Source organism: Danio aesculapii, chromosome 8 (assembly GCF_903798145.1).
Source record: "Danio aesculapii chromosome 8, fDanAes4.1, whole genome shotgun sequence".
Classification (NCBI taxonomy): Eukaryota; Metazoa; Chordata; class Actinopteri; order Cypriniformes; family Danionidae; genus Danio; species Danio aesculapii.
The window spans coordinates 18,382,354-18,404,215 of record NC_079442.1 but is presented as its reverse complement, the minus strand read 5'-3'; the positions used below and the strand labels follow the sequence as shown (position 1 = coordinate 18,404,215).

General features: G+C 35.5%; 1 protein-coding gene across 1 annotated transcript; it reads left to right on the top strand.

Annotated features, from left to right (window-relative positions):
- Positions 1-8,641: 8,641 nt before the first annotated feature.
- Positions 8,642-16,176, top strand: unc119.1 (unc-119 homolog 1). Its single transcript, XM_056464311.1, has 5 exons — positions 8,642-9,032; positions 10,166-10,279; positions 12,540-12,648; positions 13,032-13,204; positions 15,391-16,176. The coding sequence occupies exons 1-5, from the start codon at positions 8,642-8,644 to the stop codon at positions 15,501-15,503; spliced, it is 900 nt and encodes a 299-aa protein (XP_056320286.1). The 3' UTR covers positions 15,504-16,176.
- The last annotated feature ends 5,686 nt before the right edge of the window (positions 16,177-21,862 follow it).

Below are 21,862 nucleotides of genomic sequence, written 5' to 3'. Positions count from 1 at the left end.
GCCATGCAAGATCTGGGATGTTTTCGGCTTCCAGGAATTGTGTACAGATCCTTGCAACATGGGGCCATGCATTATCATGCTGCAACATTAGGTGATGTTTGCAGCTTAATGGCACAACAATGGGCTTCATGATTTCACTGTGGTATTTATGAGCATTCAACCGCTTACCCACATGATGCCATATACACTGTCTGCCATCTGCCCTGTATAGTGGAAAAAACAGAGTTTGTCCATGAAGAGAACACCTCTCCAAAGTGCCAGATGCCATCAAATGTGAACATTTGCCCACTCAAGTCAGTTGTATTTACGAACTGCAGTCAAGAGCCAGATGAGGACAATGAGCATGGTGAGCTTTCCTGCGACGGTTTCTGACTGTTTGTACAGAAATTCTTGTTGATTGGTCTCAGACATTCTTCAAGGTGAAGATGCTGGATATGGAGGTCCAGGGCTGGTATGATTATATGTGATCGAGGCCAGTGGGATGTACTGACAAATTCCAGGAAACTCTTTTGTAGATTGCTTATGATGAAGAAATTGATAGTCAGTTCTTATGCAACACCTCTGGAGGACATCCCTGCAGTCCGCATGCCAACCGAATGCTCGCTCAAAACTTGAGACATATGTGGCATTGTGCTGTGAGAAAACTGCACATTTAAGAGTGACCTTTTATGGTGGCCAGCCTAAGGCATACTTGTGCAATAATCAGTTGTCTAATCAGCATCTTGATGTTCCACACACGTGTGGTGGATGGATACTCTGAGTAACGAAAATCACACCAAACGCACTTTATGCGTTGAGAGAAGCCTTTTTTGAATGATTTAATGATGGCCACGAGCGTTTTGCACACTGCTTATTTGTCCTGCGCGCCTCGCGTTTTAACTGTGCCTCGTGTTTTTGTCCTTGCGCGCTGTGCGCTCAGATGAAAAAAAAGTCAACTGAGCGGAAAAGGCACGTTACGTCAGTCACGTCTGTTTCATTCTCCAATCAAAGGAAAGCAGATGCGGGGTTTCCGTTGAGGTGCAGTGTTCGTGTTGTCAAGACAACAACAGTGACTTTTGAAGATGGAGGAGAGACTTGTGGTTGCTGTTTTGGGTTATCAATTCAATTCACCTTTATTTGTATAGCGCTTATACAATGTAGATTGTGTCAAAGCAGCTTCACATAAAAGGTCATAGTAAATTGGAACAGTGTAGTTCAGTTTGTAGTGTTTAAGTTCAGTTCGATTAGCTCAGTTCAGTGTGGTTTAAAATCACCACTGAGAGTCCAAACACTTAAGAGCAAAACCAACGATGCGCAGCTCTACAGATCCTGAACCATGCAAGCCAGTGGCGACAGCGGAGAGGGAAAAAAAAACGTCACTAATTGGCGAAAGTGAAGAAAAAAAACCTTGAGAGAAACCAGGCTCAGCTGGGCACGGCCATTTTAATTTCTCCTCTGGCCAAACGTCTTGTGCAGAGCTGCAGTCTCAGTGGTCCAGAGCTGTATGACTTCACAAATCTTGAATATCACAATATTATTAAAATTATATTAATATCAGCAGCAACAATCTCGAACAATACCCAGCGAATCCAAACGTTGCCTAGCGACATAAAAAAAAGCGCACCGCGCTTCTTTTTTTCTTGTCAATAAAAAAGGCAGTGCGGTGCGCCTCCCGTTTTTGGAACGTAGCGCGCGTTCGATGTAATCGGGCCCTTACACAGATTTAGACAAAAATGTAAACAATATTTGAGAAGATGGGCCTTTTGACTACATAGAAAATGTTTTAGATCTTTGCGTTTAGCCCATGGGCTACAGTTTCAGATAAAGATCTTTTAACAAGAAAAGTCAGCCACTGGAGGGCATGAAGCTGAGCCAATTAAAAGCAAGTTTTTGAGGTGAACTATCACTTTGTGTAACACTTTTTTGTTAAAAGACACAAAATTGTTAAGATGTTATTTTCACAGTATTTTATATACGCAGTGAATAAAATCCCCTATTTAAAGAAAAAACGCTAATATGAAATTTAAATATGATTTGCATATTTAAAATGTATATAATATTGCAAGCACAAATTATTAATCAAGACAGCTGATATCGAAGCTGTTATCTATTATTTTTCCCTGTTTTCCTGGGTGTTTTGCTATAAATATCAGTTTATACACCTAAATGACAGCAAATAAATCAAAAAGAAAGGAACTGGGCTAGTTGTTCAGACCTTACCTCTAAGGTAGATCTTTCAAGGTGTGAGGTACCTACATTGCAGCATATAGCTACCGAAGTGCCTCTGGGGCTCAGATCTTGGACGACTTCTCTTCTGTTGTATTTTGGCATCACTGGGAACTGTAATTCAGAAAAATATCATTCCTCATATCACTCTTTTCAGCTGATAACACTCCAATCTCCCTATCAATGCGGTCTAATTTTGACTTTAGCTGCTCGAATCTCAGTGTCTGAAAGACTTTCTGGATAAAGGAGGTGGTCATCTCAAGTTTGTCAAGACAAAACTGTTTGTGGTTCTAACCAGCCCATAATTCCTTCCAGGAACATTGGAGTTGTGTGAATGATGAACAGTTGAACTTCACAGACCAACTGCCGCACAAGTCCCTATTCAAGGCTGGACTTCTGTAATGCTCATTGCTCGCTTGGCAGCCCTTCCAGCCAGTACTTTAAAACCTCTGATCCAGAATGTGGCAGCAAAACTGGTTTATAGTGAGCTGAAAGACTGTCATTCTTCTTTTCATCAATTTACTTTGACTTCCATATCCAATAACAACTTGAATCAAAGTCAAGGTGCTGATATTTGCCTACAAAACAACCACAGTCAATGCATTTAATTTAGTTCACTATTTCAGGTTTTACCATTTCAGGCAGCTTTTCAACACAACCTGAGCTGCTAAATCATATAGGGATAGTTTACACAAAAGGTATATCCTGTCGTCATTTGCTCTCCCTTGACTTGTTTTATTAATTGATTTATTTTTATTTTTTTGGTTGGGTAGTTGGTTCTGTTGAACACAAAAGACGATATTTTAAAGAGGTGGTCCAGAGTGTATTTTAAGGCTTGGTTGCTTCAATTGTAAGAAAATCACGCTATTCTTTCATATATCTTACTTTGATTATATACAGCTAACATGGGTAAAGTCTAAATAGGATACATGGCTGGCTGGAAGTGCAATTATGCACATCAATATAGCAGCATTTTTTATGACACTGTATAACAGTAATTAATATTTTTGTTGTATATTTGTCAATATATTGCTGTCCTTTGTCAAATGCTAGCTATATATTTGTAATAATTCTCTGGAACATAATTAACATTAAATTGTAAGCACTTCTCTCTTTGTGTTATGTTCTTTGGACACCCAAATACAGAAACGCTGAGAAAATAGCAGCGTTTGGACTGCATTTTAGCTTTCTCTGCTGTAACATTACAGCACCTCTGGCCGCTTTGCTGCGCGAGGTGTATGTGCATGGTGAATGTGTGTACAGTGGTCCCTCGCTAAAACGTGGTTCACCTTACGTGGTTTCGCTGATTGTGTGCAATTTTACATGCTTTTTTTTTTAAAGCACATTGTGTTCTACGTCCTGATTGGCCATTGATTTTACCAGTCAATCTTCTTTGTGTCTTGTACAGTAAAGAATGCATTCAGCTTGCCAAAGTACGTACATTTTTCATCGCTAGCAAGGTGAGTTTCAACAAGGATGCAAAAAGGGTTTTAACTGTCTGCAGCAAGACCATTATAAAGGGGGTGACATACCGGATGTTGCGCGCCATGCAGTGCCATGCAAATATAGGTTTTAGGGTTCGCACACAGGTGCTGCAAGTCGGCAGCTGTCTGCGGTGCCCAGCTATGACTCGGCACACTGTTCATATTTCTGCCGCACCACAGAATGCCATTCAAATAACTATTTTAAATAACATGTGAATGTGTGTGTTACTTCCAACTGTCATGTGCACGGCGCATGCGGTGTGCAACCACCTCAAGAATGGAGTCTGCTTTAGTTTTGTGAATCAGTGACTTCAGTAAAAAGATCATTATGCTGGATGCCAACATTATCCACACAAAAGCTAAAAAGCTTTATGAACCTTTTGCTGACAGCGATGAATGTTTGCACCTGACAACAAGTTTTGTTCTTTGAACTCATTCTATAATACTGGACTTATTTTTCTATAAAAATTTGAACTTTGACAGTGTTTAAATGAAAAAAAATCGAAAATGTTATCGCCTGATGGATTTCGTCTAACGCAGGCTATTTTTAGGTCGGAACTCTCGCGATAAACGAGGGACCACTGTAACCTGAAGATTTTATGATCTCACTAACCTGGATGAATTTTTTTTGTAATCCCCAAACTTTGTTCACTGTAGGCTTTGCTAAGCTAACCAATAGAATACATAAGACATGTCACTCGTATATTTTTGAATGGGGAAAAGTGTAATGGTCAATAGAGAGTGGAGGAACTATGACGTCACATTGTAGGCGAATCGGCTGCTAGCATAAAACTGGTTTCCTCAATAAAATGCCCACAGGATTTTCCCATAGGATTTTCGAAGGTTCCAGTTAATAAGCTGTGTTTACTGTTCATTACACTTACACGTTTTGTCCAACCGGATAATCCTCACACAAAAATACAACTTTTATTACTTTTGGATCCTAAATGCGAACGCAAGAACTGAAAAGCTAACATTAGGCTATAAACGGACTACAGTGCTTTCAGGGCGCTCGCCTGTGACGTCAGCACTACCCTGCTACAGACTACTTTTTAAGCTTATTTTTAGAAATGTGGTCCTAGACAAAGATTTACTCTCTCAGTTTATTATATTATAATCCACCCTATATATTATAAACAAATAAATACACAAAAACACATAGACCTACGTGCCTTTTGGATCGTTTTTACGTGGGAAATACATTTTGTTTTGTTTTACGGTTGTTGTAAAAGTTTTAAAACTGTATGTGTAAATGTGCCAACATGGTATTATCATAAGACATATTTAAATAAGTGTATCGCTCACGTGCATTCAGCCCAATTACCTTAGACGACAGAAATGAGGCGTGAGGGACAAGACTATATGCCTGCAAGTCCTATCATGGACACAGAACAACATTCAGTATTCTTTTTTTGTCACGAAGTACATTTGCTATACAAGGAGGAGTGTAAATATTGCTAGTTAGTAGAGTTAAATGTGTTCAGATGAAGAAAAAAAACGACGAAAAATGTATTGATCACTTTAAAATGACAGCTAATATGTATGTATTTTTTACACATTTATTTACACATTTGCATTACTGAGAGCAGGAAAGAGACAGACTGCACTGGTAAGCAGTCTCCCCATAATATCGTTTAATTAAAATAAAGGATCAAAAATTAATCTGTCTTGCCAGTTTTTACAGGTGATGGATTTATCTACACACAATATGAATTCCCAATTAGAAAAATACTACAAAATATAAAACACTATTCATGAAAATACTTGAATAACAGACAAACCCAAATGCCCAACGCAAGCGAGCTGCGCTCCAGACCAGATCAGCTCGATGACGTATAATGTCTCCGACACTGCCTGTAGCCCCATTTAGCAACTTGACAGCAACCGTCTTTTTAAAGAAGCGTAACCGATTTTAAAAATTAAGAGTGAGAACTAATGCGTTTTATGTCGTAGAATAAAACGTGAAGGTATCTTGAGTTTGTGTTAGCCACAAACCTTATTTAAGCGATTTAACTGAAATCCCATTAAAAAACCCATTGAGGGAACCGGAACTGCTAAAATGCTAACTTGCTTCTGGGTTTTTGCATACAAATTGATGTCATAGTTCCTCCACTCAATATTGTGAAAAAAGCCCCGCCTACTAGTACAGGAGCCAATCATCGATTGCTATAGACTGATGATACTCCAGGGGACGGGCTCGGACCAGACGTGAGTTTCTACAGATTTTATGTGATTTGGATATTTAGAAATGAAACTAGAGACAGTTATTGTTTAATATTATTGGTGATTCCTAATATGAAATTCAATCATAAGCTTGGCAAGCAGTTTTAGAGAATTTGATGTTTCCCTATTCAGACAGAATGCCCGAGCATACTGCTCGAGCAAAGATGGCCATCGAGTGACATGACTTGCCTTAAAGGGACTTCTGTAAAAGCCAATGTGTCCCTTTGCATTAAACTTTGAGCGTCTTACATTCAGTGATGTTGTTTATGTTCACGCAGCTACATTACACATCAACTTAAGTTTAAAATATGAAATCACTTTAAAAATGTTGGAACCCAGTAACCATACCAGAAGTATTTGTATTTGTTTGCTGGTTTCCAACATACTTCAAAATATTTTCTTTTAGTGTTCAACCTCTGTGTTCAACAGGATGAAGAACTCAAACTGGACACGGTTGGGCAAATGATACATTTTCATATTTTTTGGTCAAAACTTGACCCTTTAATAACAGTAGCACCATTCTGTTTGTTTTTCATCTGCTTTTATTGTAATTCTTCGAAAAAAACAACAAAAACAAAACAACTTACATTATTCATGACTTCATTGTTTCTGTTGTCCTTCTTTGTAGATAACTGGTAAAAAGCTTCTGCTAAATCAGGGGTAAGGAACCTTTAAAGGGCACATAGGTTACCCCTTTTTTCATATTTAATATAAGTCTTTTGTGTCCCCAGAATGTGTCTGTAAGGTTTCAGCTCAAAACACCCATCAGATTATTTATTATAGCTGTTTGAAGTGTCTGTATTATAGCTGGGAAAAGGTTGTTGATGTTTTTTTTGCACTGGGCCTTTAAGGCTAGTCCTCCCACGCCCACCGTTCCCACGTGCCTGTCAGCAACATGCCTCAATCGCCCCTCGACTGCCTCAGGAAGCAGATCTCACGTAACGTTTGTGAGAGATACTACAGTAAGAACTTTAACAATCAGTATTTGATGCATTTTTTGTGGAGTTGCAACAATGAGTCACACACAATATCGTTACAAAGTTCACGCACACACACAGCGAGAAAACACACACACATAGCGCAGACACACACAGAGAGAGAGAGAGAGACAGCGCGTTAAGCTTTGCACGCGTTTTGCACGCATATGTGACAGGATACAGGTCAATCTCCACTGCTGTATGGATATCTGTTATGTTAATGTACAAAATAAACCTGATTTAACGTCCACAAACCGCGATTGAAGCGTCTTCTTTTATAATTGTTCTGACACGCGGCTGTGCTGATGAAGTAAATCTGAAGTAAATCACTGTACTTCATTACACACATGCTCTGTTTTAAAACATTTTAAACTTGTGAAACTCACTCTTGATCACGTTTGATGATGATTGATGATCCTAGCAAACTGAACAGACCTTTTATTCCTGGTTGCTTTGCGCTCGTCCTGTCTTGTTGATATGATTATATGCGTTACTACGGAGACATGTTAATGCGCGCAGCTGTCAATCAATATTGGTGGATGGGGGGACCGCAGTCCTACGTCAAGTTGCGGTCGATCTGAAAATCGCTTCAATTGGTCCACCGTTTTTATGTTGTTAAATTTGAAACTGGGTGTGTTTATTTAACCCGAATATGACAGTTTATACACTATACTTGCACACATGTCTGTCTAAACAGCTTTAAAAGTAGGTTTTTCACCATAGGTGCCCTTTAAGGCCAGACAGAATCTGCGAATGTTTTTTGCTATTTCTGCAGAGAATTTTGATAAAAATCTGTGGATTTCTGTGGAATTATATTGGGAGTATCATAACTAAAACCTTAATATGTGAAATAAAAAATAATATCTTTTTAACTTTTATTTATTGTTTAAAATGCAAATCCAATTAGATTCACTGTATTTGGTAAACAAAGTAAGTCTCATATAATATCTCTACTAAAAGACAGAGACAATTAATGTACAAACTGCATTGTACATAAATCAGATGAACATTTGAAACAGAATTAATAATGGACTAAAAATCTGCGGAATTCTGTGCGCACAGATTTTGTGTGGGCCTATTATGGCTCGGAAGCCACACGTGGCTCTTTGACCAAAAATATGTGGCTCTCCAGCTGTCTCTCTTCAAAAATATTTTACATTTTAAATAACTATAACTGTCACTAGAAGTTACCTGTTGAACACACAAATGTATTTTACAGCAAAATTAATAAGAACTCAGTTTACAATAAAAGTATGTTTTAACCAATGTGTGTGTGTGGCGCTATGGATAGACTTGTATCACGACACCAATAAAGGGCAAGCAGCTTACACTTTTATGCGCTTAAATTCAAACAAAGAAAAGAAAAAGATTCTATAAATTGTCCTTTCTTCCTTTATGGAAGACATTTTGCACTGTCGTTGTATTTGCAATGCATCTGTATTTTGTCTGGAGCCAGCACCTAAGCTTTTCACTCATCACAGCACACGTGCTGCTCCTGATGTTACAGTAAAAGTGATTTGATTTGATTATGGACTTGCTCAACATGTGATGCTTCATATTTGTTTATTTTTGAGTTGTGCAGGGACATAAATGAAAAAAAAGATATAATATACACTCCAATGGCTCTTTAAAAAATTTAATTTGCCAAATATTATTACATACTAAAACCTTTCAAACACAAAACCTTTTGGCTAATTAAAAAAACAACCCCTGACTAAACTCGAGGTGTGAGACACGAGAAAGTAAACAAAAATGATGGCAACCATGGCAACTTTCAAACGCGTTCAGCCAATCAGAGCGCAGTCCTGGCGGCGTAGGTTCTCCATAGTGACGCGCTACGCCATCTTGCCATCTAGCGTCGAGCAGCTCAACAGAGACGCTTTTCGCGCTCCGCAGCAACACAAGGGAAATTTCCGAGAGATGAACAGTCAGAGCTCCCGCAACGAGACGGCAGCCACCGCCGTTAACGGCTCCGATTCAGCGGCGGCGACCAGAGACCGCAAATCCGGAGGTGGCGTCCTTAAACGGCTAAAATCCCGACGAAATCAAGTGGACCGTCGGCCTGTAACGGAGGAAGAGCTGCGGGCGCTGGGCAGAGACATCACTCCGGATGAAGTTTTGGGACTCCGCGCAGTCGCTCGCGGTAAGAGGTCTATGAAACCCGCATCATCTCACAATTCTTCAGATGCTCTCAGTTTACATATGTCACAAATTACAGCATCCACAGAGTTCATGTGTTTACTTAAGTAACAGGCCCGCCCCAATCCATGTAACTGTTAAGTTTCCAGAGAGCACTTCGGCTTGGTGTGTTTTTAACAGTGGTCGAAAGGGTGCTGGAAATCCTTGAAAATGTCTGAATTTCAATATAGGGATTTCTAGGTTTGAAAAGTGCTTAGATTTTGGAGAAAGTGGTTGAAACTGCTTGAAATTTTAACTGTGTTGTTTTTCTGATAATTCATCTTACTTAATAGGTCACGATAATCCAATATTTAAATAAAATAAATCTTACTAAAAAGAGTAAATGAGAGATATTTTCCTTAAAATCCAATACTATACTATAACTATACTATGCTATACTATACTACACTACACTACACTATACTATACTACTGAAAATAATAATATAACAAACGGCATCTAATATAGTGTTATGAAGTATGTGTATGTGAATATGTAATTTGCCGAACTTGTGCTGGAAAGGTTTGAAAATCCACTAGGAAAGTGCTTAATTTTGATTTTAGAAAAGATGTAAGACCTGTGAGTTTCTTGTCTGACGCTTGATGTTGAGTAGTCTAAATGATTATAACTACAATCTCAGTGCATAGTTTGCATCTTTACCCTCTTTCTGAGAGTTTACATACGTTTACTGTCAGTATTGATTGTTGTCATGGAATTTTGACATGGCTTTTTCCAGGCCTGGAAAAGTCTGGAAATTTGCTTGACAAATATCAGTAAACTTGAATATAAGTTATCTGTCTTCTTTTCTGCCTTTGGCCAGTCACATATTCTGACATTGTTAGTGCTGTGTAAGCATTGTTTAAATAAATTTTACATAGATATAAAATTAAATTGAAACTAAATAGATGTATATGCTGCATAGTTTGCCATATAGTGTATGCATTGGTTTTCGTATTATTTGCCACATATACATAGACATAAAAATTTACTTAAAAGTCTTGGAAAAATCATGGAATTTTAGTAGTAAAAATGTGTATGAACCCTGACTGTGTTTATCTCTTGTATTATTGAAGTACATTATGCATTTCCCCTCCACAGACTATTTGTGTAAACTAGAGGACAACATCTACAACATTGACTTCACACGCTTTAAGATCAGAGACCTGGAGACGGGGACAGTGCTTTTTGAGATTGCCAAACCGCCACACTCTGGTATGCTTCCTTTCTTTGTCTTGCAAGTTCCAGTTAAACCAATAGATGAAATCACACAGGGATTCTTTCATCAACTTGACTTTTTGTACACAAGATAAACGCAGGCGCCATGATCAAATGTAAACCAAAATGTAAATGAATTTGAAATGTTGTAACTAAATGCATGCTGACTTATTGTGAATTTTTCATCTATGTATGTTCAAAAAATAGCTGTAATCAAAATGGCTGAACTGTCTTGTCTCAATCGTCTAGTAAAATGTCACTCTGATGATGTGTGTCATCAGTGTGTTCTTTGCATTTATGAAAATATTGTCATCCCATTCACATATGTGTACATGCATACAATCACATAACATTTCTTTACATAACATTTTCTTTTACGTCTTGCAGGCCAACAATGACATCATGTACACATATTAGGTTTTATGTGTTTAGTCTCAATGCTGTATTTACATACAGTATGAATGTAGACTGAACACATAAGTCCTAATACATGTACATGATGTCACTGTTGTTTTTTTCTTTGTTTACGCCAATTATATTGCTCTCAAAAACATAAACTGTTAAAACTATTTTAGAAAATGTGTGTTTTCATGGCCTAAATGATTCATATTACTCAAATATTTATCAAAAAACAAAAGAAATAAATCTATGTACAATTTTAACTTTATCCAGTATTCCTCAACAGCTACAAGAGTCAAGATGATCCGTTGCTCAAAAATATTGTGTTTTGTTTGTATGTCCACTCATGTAGTAAATCATTGATACTAAAGAGTTAGTGCCTCTTCATTATTCAGCAATACTACTTCTGAAAGTATCCATTGATTTTCCAGTGTTACAAGCTCTGAATCAAATTCAATCACTTGACAATATTGAATTTGAAGCAAAGACGTATTTGAAAATAAGACAAAAGTGACAAAATGAAGACTTTCTAAGTGTACTTAATGATTTTAATGAAAGGGAATAACTAAATAACATGAATTACTGAAAATGACACAATCAAACTTAAATGATAGTTTGCATAATTGACAATTTACTCCTTATTTACTGACCCTCAAATGGTTCCAAACCCTTTGAGGTTCTTTATTCTCTTGAACGCTAAAGAGGATGTTTTTGAAGAAAGCTAAAACCTGTAACCATTGACTTCCATATAGAAAAAACAATTACTATTAAAGTCGATGGTTACAGGTTTCCAACGTACTTCAAAGTATCTTCTTTTCTCTTTATGGTAAAACAAAGAAAGTCAGGTTTGGAACAAGTCAAGAGTGAGTAAATAATGATAGAAATTTCATTTTTGTATGAACTTTCTATATATGCATTTGCTTTATTTAAAAAAAAAAAAAAGCCAATACGCTTCAATTAATGATTTTATTTTTGTAAATAATGACGGTATTTTCATTTTTGTATGAACTTTCTCTTTAAAAGTAAACTATTCATTAAAGATTTTGGTTATGTCCGTAGAAACAATATATTTTAAGTTTGTTTTTTGCAAAATATGTGTACATTTAAGCTAAAGGTCTTTTTTTGGTGCACTTTAAGTTAATATGTAAGATCAAAGCATAGTGTAGTCAAATTCCACTTTTAAATATAGTTTTAAGTTGAGTTTAAAGATAGTTTTAAGTTGAATTAATAAAACAATACAAACTAATGTTGTAAATGTACGTTTGATACAAACGATTCATTTAACTCTCAATACATCTGTATTTCAAAAGGTTTATGATTTCATGTTAAAAAACTTTTTCCCTAAGAATAAAATACATGGAATTTTATAAAACCTGACTGTTAAGTCTATCCACTTGTTAAGTATAACTTCATGCGAAGCGGCTTCCGGGTCTAATCGCTATATCAAACTGTATGGGGAGACTCAATAAATAGTAATAATAAACGTTTACAAAGCGCTGTAATATTTCCAAAAATCATGATCACAATTTATATATCCATGCCTAATGGGCAAAAAGGGATAAATTTTTTATAAATTGTAAAAATATTGGTGTCTGTGAAGCAGCAAGTCCAGAGACTGATGTGTACACTATGATTTAAGTATTCCATACATCGCTAAAACATCACGACTTAACAAGCGGATAGTTTTTGTTTATAATTTGAGTTATACTTTATTCTGGATTTTTTCCTGTATAACCTAAAGTTTATTTTTCCAGTTTATGTAGTTTTTTTGCTTTAGCATATGAAGTTTTTAGCTATTTAACTTGAGAAATATTGCTTTGACAACTAGCTAAAATAAATGTTTGTTTGTTTTTTTCAGACCTTGACGAGGAGGATGATGAAAACCGAGACGCTGACACCAGTGCGGGCCGTTTCGTTCGCTATCAGTTCACACCAGCATTCCTTAAGTTACGCACAGTCGGAGCCACGTAAGTCTCTCTAATAAACACAGCCATGTGGATTCTGCAGTGTAAACAAACCTCAGCGAGTCTGAAATTCACTTGACCAGCTTTCATGTTTAGAAACAAAGGCCCTTGTGTGTCATCTCCTGAAACACTTGAGCGACGTCTTTAGCCCAATCCCACAGAAACCATGAATAAATCATGATTTGGCCTCAGTGATTCCTTCAGTTGGGTTGTGAACGTGAGCAGACTTGAGTTAGTGTAGATGATTGTCATATTGTCTGGTTTACTATGGTGTTATTGAACCATTAAAGGCTTATTTAGTTGCAGAAAAACAAAACTGAATGGCCTTTTGGGATTGAACAGGTGATCATGAGCTCTTTTTTTTCCTTTACCTCACACTTCCTCAGGGTGGAGTTCACGGTTGGTGATCGACCGGTTACTAATTTCCGAATGATTGAGAGGCATTATTTTCAAGACCGCCTCCTGAAGAGTTTTGACTTCGACTTTGGCTTCTGCATCCCCAACAGTCGGAACACGTGTGAACATATTTACGAGTTTCCTCAGCTCCCAGAAGAGCTCAGTGAGTGTTCTGCATGTTGTTTTGACTAATTGAAAACTCCTAGTTCCAGATCTTTTAGCTAATAATAGTGTTTTGTTTTGTTTTGTTTTAGGCTTAACTTGTTTGTTTTGTTGTGGTTTGGTTTGTTTTAATTTGGGTTTGTTTGGTTTGGTTTTAGAGATGGATCGATTATCTAGTCAAAGACTTCAAGCTAGTCCTAATTTTAAATAATTCTCAAATTATTTGTATTTTTTAATTGAATAAACCTATATTTTTGCTTGTATATGCTGTCAATTAAAGTTATTAGCAAGAAAATAGAAATCAGCAAAAATCCATATAGGCTGGTAAAAAAAATGAGAATCAGCCTAGACAATTGGCAATCTGCACATCTTTGTTTGGTTTGCTTTTGTGTTTATTTATTTTTTGTTTTACTATATACTTTTACTTCATAAGTTAAAAAACTAATACACTGCAATTTATTTAAAAAAAAAATTTATTATGTTCATCATGATTTTCATAAGGGCTGCACAATATATCTTTTCAGCATTGATATCTCAATGTCTGCATGCACAGTAGTCACATCGCAGGATCTCAATGTCAAGTATGGATTATTGTTGACCAGGAGCTTGTAGATTAATAGCAAAGTTTAACCATTTAAACTGTATTAATTGCATTTGGGTTTTTTTCTGTTAAACACATCAAGTGAGTTTAAAGCATTCAGGCACACAAAACAATGACATTTGTTGCTTTAACAAACATACATTTTTTATAGTGAAGACTACGAAGTGTCATTTTACGTTATATTTTTAAATATGTGTGTCCAACTGCTATTAAGACTTACCAGACAAATATACTACAAAGCCCTTTTTTCCTCTCACTTGTATGATTACTACTAAAAATCTAGTTTAAAGTAAATTTTGATAATTTAGAGCTTTAATATAAGCTATATATTGACTATGTTTTACTCTTTATGTATCAGGTGAGATTACGTCAAATTTAAAAAAAAATGTTCATTAAAGTTAATTGTAATACTTTATGCAGATGCACTGCCCTATACAATAACCCTAATCATTCTGAAATAATAATTCTTCAAAAAGATTTCTTCAATCTATCTAGTGACGTATATTTCATATCGCAATGTATATCGCTTTCCAATATTGTGCATCCCTGATTTTCATGCAATCATCTAGAAATTAAGATAGATTTATCACAAGAACTTAAATCTTTTTTTAAAGATTAAACGCTTCCCAACACAATAATAAAATATCCTTCATTCTTTAAAAATATACATTTCTTTAGTTTTATTTGTTGCATCTTATATATTGCTACATTACAGTTTTTGCTATATACATTTGTATAGTTCATTCATGTTTGTTGTCATTTTTATTTTTTAGTAAGCTAAATTACTTATGCTAAATGGTATCGAGAAATGTCCTAGCCAACTTTCAGAATTCATTTTAAATTTTTTTGTTTTATTTTTAAGTAATGTTTTTGCTTAACTATATGATTTTTCTCCATTTATTTAAAACCTAATATAGTGCAATTAAAATATGTTTTTGTATGTTCATTTGTCAGAATTTTCATACAAATATGAATTCTAGAAATTAAGATCCATTTATCGTAAGAACTTAAATCTTATTTTAAAAAAAAAAGATGAAACCCATCCCAATATGAAAATAAAATAACCTTAATTCTTAAATATAAATTTCTTTCAAATGTTATAGTTATTTTGTTGCATTTTATTGCTATATTATAGTTATGTTATAGTTTATTGCTATATATATATATATATATATATATATATATATATATATATATATATATAATTTTGTATAGTTTACTCATATTTATTCTCATTTTATTGTTTTAGTACAGTGCGTTACGCTAAATAATATAGAGAAATATGTCCTAGCCAACTAGCAGAATTTTGAATTTTTCATGTTTTATTTTTAAGTGTTGTTTGTTTTATTTAGTGACTCTCTTTATTTGTTTTCTGCTTTAAAAACATTACCTCAAAAGTTAAAAGTGTAGAATATTGGCACCAAGTAGTAACCAATTACCTCACAAGTAACATATTATCCCGATTTTGTCTGACAGCTCACATGTTCCACTCAGGTTTGTCTCAAATTTCAGACCTCTCCGATAGCAAAGAGTGCCTGTGTGGTTCATTTGTCCTGCGTAACACTGGGTTTCTCTACCTCCCACAGTTCGACTAATGATTGAACACCCGTACGAAACAAGATCAGACAGCTTTTACTTTGTGGACAACAAACTCATCATGCACAACAAGGCAGACTACGCATACAACGGAGGCCAGTAATGCTGCTTCAGCAGGAAACCCGACCATTGTTTGTTGGAGTGACTGTGTGAGGTTCACTTGGTTTGTGTTTGCGTGGAATGCGAATACAGCACAGACTCTCACTACCAACAAAAACATAACAGTACAACGTTGACACCAGCACACCATCCAGGCACCATCGACCCACCTAACTGGAAATAATGACCATCCCTCTATGATGAAGTTCCTGCATTCCTCTCTACTTGTGGGTTTGGCCAAAAGAATGGAGCATTTCTCCCTCGACTAGCCGGAAGCGAACAATTCTGTCATCCTGCTTTTAGGGTGACTACTTTAGAGGATTTGGTTTTGTAACTTGCGTTGTCTTCTTGCACCATTTACCTTTTGTCTTAAATATTTTTTTGAAGTCGTGTTACCAAACATAATCTTGAACATCTGGATATTACCCAGATGTGCTAAAATGAAGCGTTCCTGCCACAGGTTTGGTCACTAATGAAAAGTTGCACAGATTTTGCTATTTTATTATCGATCATTAAAGGGAACAGCTTGATTGGTGCACACCCTCTCTTTGTTAAAGTACACACTCTTGAGTTTTCAGATGGGTCAGCTTTAGTATGTCCGCTTTATGACGTGTTATTTTTGTCACCGCGACCCTAAAACTGCACAAGTTCACAGTGTTTTGTTTAATTACTGTACTGTTTAATGTCTAATGTAGACTCTACTGTTCATCAAGGCTACATTTATTGATCAAAAATACAGTCGGATATTACTTTTGTGTAGTAGTGTTGGAAATTTTTGTTTTTAATCTTTTTTTCTGCCATGGGATCAAAAATAAATTCATAATGACTGATAATCTCAATGATGGAATTAATTTTACAATAGCAAGATTTTTATATCCCAGTTTTGAGTTCTAAATATGCAGTCTAAAATTGAGACTTTTTAATTGAAAGTTTATATCATTTGCAATTGTGTCTTATCTCGGAGTTGTGATATAGTAGCGCAAAACTGAGAGATTAAAACAGGCAGAGCTGCAATTTATAAAGATCCTGAGGCAGAACTATACCTCAATAGTATTAAGTTTAGTATTTTAAAATAATTCAGGTTAAATTCATAATCCCTCCAAAACTGTATTTCAGCATTATTACGCCATTCCTCAGTGTATCGTGATCCCCTTAAAATGATTCCAATATGTTGATTTGCTGCATTTTAAAAAGCATTATGAAGTATAAAGATGCATAGCATATTTTTTTGTACATTTAATTTGTTCGTTTGACTTTAATGTTTAAAGTCTTAATATTTTGAATAGTTATTGTTCCAAGGTCTTGATGAATAGTTTAGAGATTAAAAGAATAGCCGTCTTTGTGGAATAGAAATTAAATATACATGACTTTTACTGTCACATTTGATCAAATTAATGCATCCTTATATAAAAGCAATCATTTCTTTAAAAAAAACCTTCAAAAACGGTTAAACCCTAATCTGACCTCACATCAAGACGAAAAAAAATGTCTTTTTAACTTTTATTTCTGTATGTCATGTCTCCATCTTGCAGGGGGGAAAGAAAAGTATTTTCATAGGCGTATAGTTTTCAGTCCTGCGGGGGTCTGGAAGAGGCATATAGCTGTATTTCCTATGGATTCCATCTGGTTTTGTCATGTACGAGGGCTTTGGATGTCACCCTCAGCTGTTCATACAGAAACACTCGTGTCACACACAGAGAGAGGGATGTGATTCCCAACATGGTGTCCCAGTGCACCTTTCAAGCTGTTTAGCCCCTTTCAGAGCTTTGATGTTTACCTTTGATCTAATTCAACAGGATGTTTAACAGCGGATATGAGTTAGGCTAAGAAATTGTTTTTTAAAAATCTAAAAAGCTGCTGGAAGCCCATCAGAGACCCCTTAACTTTACATATTTAAATATTCTGAACTTGATTTGATGAGCTTGGGATCAAAGCGAATCGTCCGCCGGTAGGAAAACGGCTCTTGTTATTCATTCACAAGTCAGTTGTCAACTCCCAATCCATCTGCTTGTTAAGTTTTGATGTGTGGGATACTGTTTCTGGGTTCAAACTTCTACTCATTACAGGAAAAATTGGCTGCGTTTCATATGGCAATATTTTATTCACTTATAAAACATTATGATCATGCTTTTCAATATTAGTAGAGCACACTGAAAAAAAAAAATTCATTGGATTTACTCAGTTTTTTTTAAGGTAAGTGATTGCAAACAATTTCAACAGTTGAAGTCAGAATTATTAGCCCCCTGTTTATTTTTCCCCAATTTCTGTTTAACATAAAGAAGATTTTTTCAACACATTTCTAAACATAATCATTTTATTAACTCATTTCTAATAACTGATTTATTTTATATACTTGCCATGATGACAGTAAATAATACTGTACTAGATATTTTTCAAGACACTTCTATACAGCTTAAAGTGACATTTAAAGGCTTAACTAGGTTAATTAGGTTAACTAGGCAAGTTATTGTATAACGATGGTTTGTTCTGTAGACTATCGAAAAAAAATATAGGGCTAATAATTTTGTCCTTAAAATGGTGTTTAAAAAATATCAGACATGCTGTGAAAATGTCCTTGCTCTGTTATCATCATTTGTGAAATATTTTTAAAAGAAAAGAAATTTCAAAGGGGGCTAATAATTCTGCCATCAACTGTATAGGCTGAATGTAAACAAACAAATTAAGTTGAACATTACTAAATTTAATTAGTTTAAATTCAGCCCATATAAATTGTTTGCAACTACTTGGCTAAAAAAAAACGTAAATCCAATTAATCGTTTTTTTTTTTTCAGTGCGTATATATTGGTATATAATTTGTTGTTAGCTTTTAGCATTTACACCCAGAAACATGATGTCAGATTTAAAAAGCTGTCTGTTTAAGTGTCCTTAAAAAAAGAGAGAGATAGAGAGAAAAGGAAGGTGTAAAACGAGGCTGAAGGACCAATGTTTGTGTAGTATTGTGGATGATTGTGTGTCTGTCCGATGCCTTACTCATGCTGTTTACAGGTCCAGGTACCACCTATGTGATTTACCACACTGATTTGTCTGTGTATCATGACAGGCCAAACACAAGATAAAAGCTGCGTTCATGTCATATTGTGATGTCCAACTAGTAAAAAGCTTTCATGTCCTCGTACATCTTGTAAAGATTGAATCTTATTGAGAGCTACGACTTAAATCTCATGACTGCCATAGATTCAGTTTAGGTGCTGTGTTTGGGAGTTTATAGTGTTGCCATAGACCCAGCAAACACAGAACGTACTCCTGACGTTCCCATGGTTTATGACTGTTTTTTAAAAAGTGATAATTTTTTTTGTTATAACAAAAACTTAAGATGAAGAATGTTGCAGGGAGGTTTTCTAACAACTAAAGGAGAACTTGAGGGTTTTAACCTAGAGGGAACTGTCATGATCACCAGCGATCTAACGACTAGAGTTCGCTGGTAAACATTCACTTTCCATAATCCGGGAGGAAGTGACACTGACAACAGGGGTGAGGATCCAAATGCAGGGTTTTATTGACAGGATAGTCAAGCAAGCACTGATCAACACAGGAGCAAACAGATGTATAAGGGCAATCCAGAGTCGTCAAATTAGCAGGCAAATGGTCAGAAGGCAGGCAGCATACAGGAATGATCAAACACAGCAAAGGCTCAAAACACAGAAGGCAAGGAAAATGCGTTGTAATGTCACTTAACAGATAACAAGACTCAGCAATGAGTGTCTCAAAGTGAGCCGTATATATGCGTGTGTAATCAATACTTGAGCAGCATCAGCTGTGTGTTTGCAATCAGTCAGGATCAGGAACCAGTTGTGTGTGTATTGCATGACTGGGATCTGTAGTGTACAACATGGCGGATTTGTTGTTCGTGTGTAAGTAAGTGTTTACCAGTGAACTCTAGTGGTTAGATCACTGGTGATCATGACAGGAACGTTCTATTTACATGAAACGTTCCTGACAGAACGTTCTGAGAACCGTACACTAATATTTGCAGAATGTTCTGGGAGTTAAAAATGGTTTGCTGGATTAATGCATAATTTTGAGCTGAAGCTCTTGAGTTGAAACAACATGAAAAGTCATCTCAGATTGAACAATGCTAATTATGAGATTACACGAATGCTTCTGATATATTTCGGTTTAAAGCTTGATAATGCTCACTTTTCAGATAGGGAGGTGTGATATTGCAAATGAATATGACATCTCAGTACTTTTGGGTATGTTTTCAATAATCATTATTAATCTTTTGCTGTGTGTTATGATTCCTGGCTTGCTTATGTTTGACATGGATAAATGTGAGCGTAAAACTGCCAGTAGGTGGTGACAACTTCAGTGATTCAAAGAAACATTCATTCAAACGATTCATTCAAAATGGCCGATTCATTCGGAAACGACGAAAGCCACCCTTTTTGTTGTTCGCTATTAGTTTATCCTATTTCAGACCCTTGCATATGAGGAAATAATAAAAAATAAATTTAAAAAGATCCTCCATTTTTAGTAAACGATGGCCATGGTGAAGTTATGCATTTTCTTCTTCTTTTTTTAAAGGGGCGGTTTACCTAAAAACTGTTGAAAACTAATGATGATATTACAAAGATTGCTAGCCATTGACTTCCAAAGTAAAAATAACACTATAGATGTCAAATTTTTCCCAGCATTCTTCATAATATCGTCTTTTGTGTTGAACAGAAATAAAATAACTTAAAATGAGTTAATTAGCGAAATTATCTTGATAATGTCAGCTCCTCCGTCACAAAAACAATAATTACGATAATCATACAGACAATTATCACACACCTTTATTTTTGCTCTCCTGAAGTATTTTTTTAACTTTGTTTATGTCAAGAACGATAACTATTTTAAGGTCCACACCAACAAAGGATGTTTTGTTTACTATTACGCTGCAGTTCTGTGCTCTTAACACTTTAAACACTCCAGATCATTAATGCAGAATGAATTCTGATTGGCTGTAAATATTTTATCATTCATTGTTCCTTTTTTTTTTTTTTTTTTGTGGTGAAGAACTTTTCTTTTAAAAATTGTCCTAATTGCTGACTCTAATGTTTTTGATGTGAATGGGTCTTTCTATATGTGTTTACTGAGAGAGGTGTTAAGTGTCTTTATTAGTTTCTAAACCATGGGTCTCAAACTCAATTCCTGGAGGGCCACAGCTCTGCACAGTTTTGCAGGAGCAAAACTGTGCAGAGCTGTGGCCCTCCAGGGATTGAGCTTGAAACCTATGATCTAAACATTTCAGTTGACACCACAAGGATGTGATCTGTTCATCTTTGGTGTTTTTTATTTTGTCTTGCACTCTAATGTGTGGATTTAGAAATATCCGTTGCTTTAGGAATGCTGCTTGTGCTTTACATTTGTTGTGTACTAAGGTGTCAACTGGAATACATTTGTCCTTTTATTTAGACTTTCGTGATGTCAGATTTAATGACGCCTGTATCAGGACTTTTATTTTGAAATGTTTAATTTTACTACATTCTTTAACACTGACTGGTTAATACTTTAGCTGGTAAAACCGAGACTAGTTAAACCGGGTCTATTACAATAATTTGGTTAATTTGACTTTGATTTTCAGTACTGACAAGCTTGAGTGACACTGAAGGCTGAATGTTATATTTTAAAGACGAGATCAAGTTTCCCATATAGTGTTGATAACTTTTGAAAAATGAACCGTGGTTATATTATAATAAAAGTGTAGTAACCAATGATATGATTGGTCCATTGATAATTTATATAACCACATATTGGCTACAATTACAATGGTTAAGCTGTAGTTTGTGTTGCAAAACTACAGCTAAAGAAATCAGTTTTATTTTTATTTTAGTAAAGCCTTTTTCATAAGGGAAGATCGATTAAAGGTATGTTATATTAATTTAATTCATTTTCCTAATCACAATCTCTAGTCTATAATTCACATCCTGCCAATAGTTTCCAAGGTCAACTCTTTTGTCAGGATTATAGGGACATTGTATTATATTGTGTAAAATAGGACTTTTGTTAAGATGTGTAAGGGGTGTTTTATTTTGTTCAGAAAGGAAATAAATTTGTTTTATAATTTTGTCTTTTTTTCTGCTTTATCCTTTGCTTCACAGCAAACATCAGTATTGTACCACAAGGTGGCAGCAAATGCCCCTTTGAGATTTCATCAAATGATTTCAGACAGCATCTGAACTAGACCATAAATATTGTTTTGCTAATTTATGTTGATTTACACGTCGATTGTTGATGTTTTTTCTTTTCTTTTTTTCAGTAATAAGCTATTATGCCAAGATACATAATTTTATATATCCTAGATGTTCTCTTCATTTGTTTGGATGCAGGCGAGCCCAGCCCACATCCTGGAAGACTGAT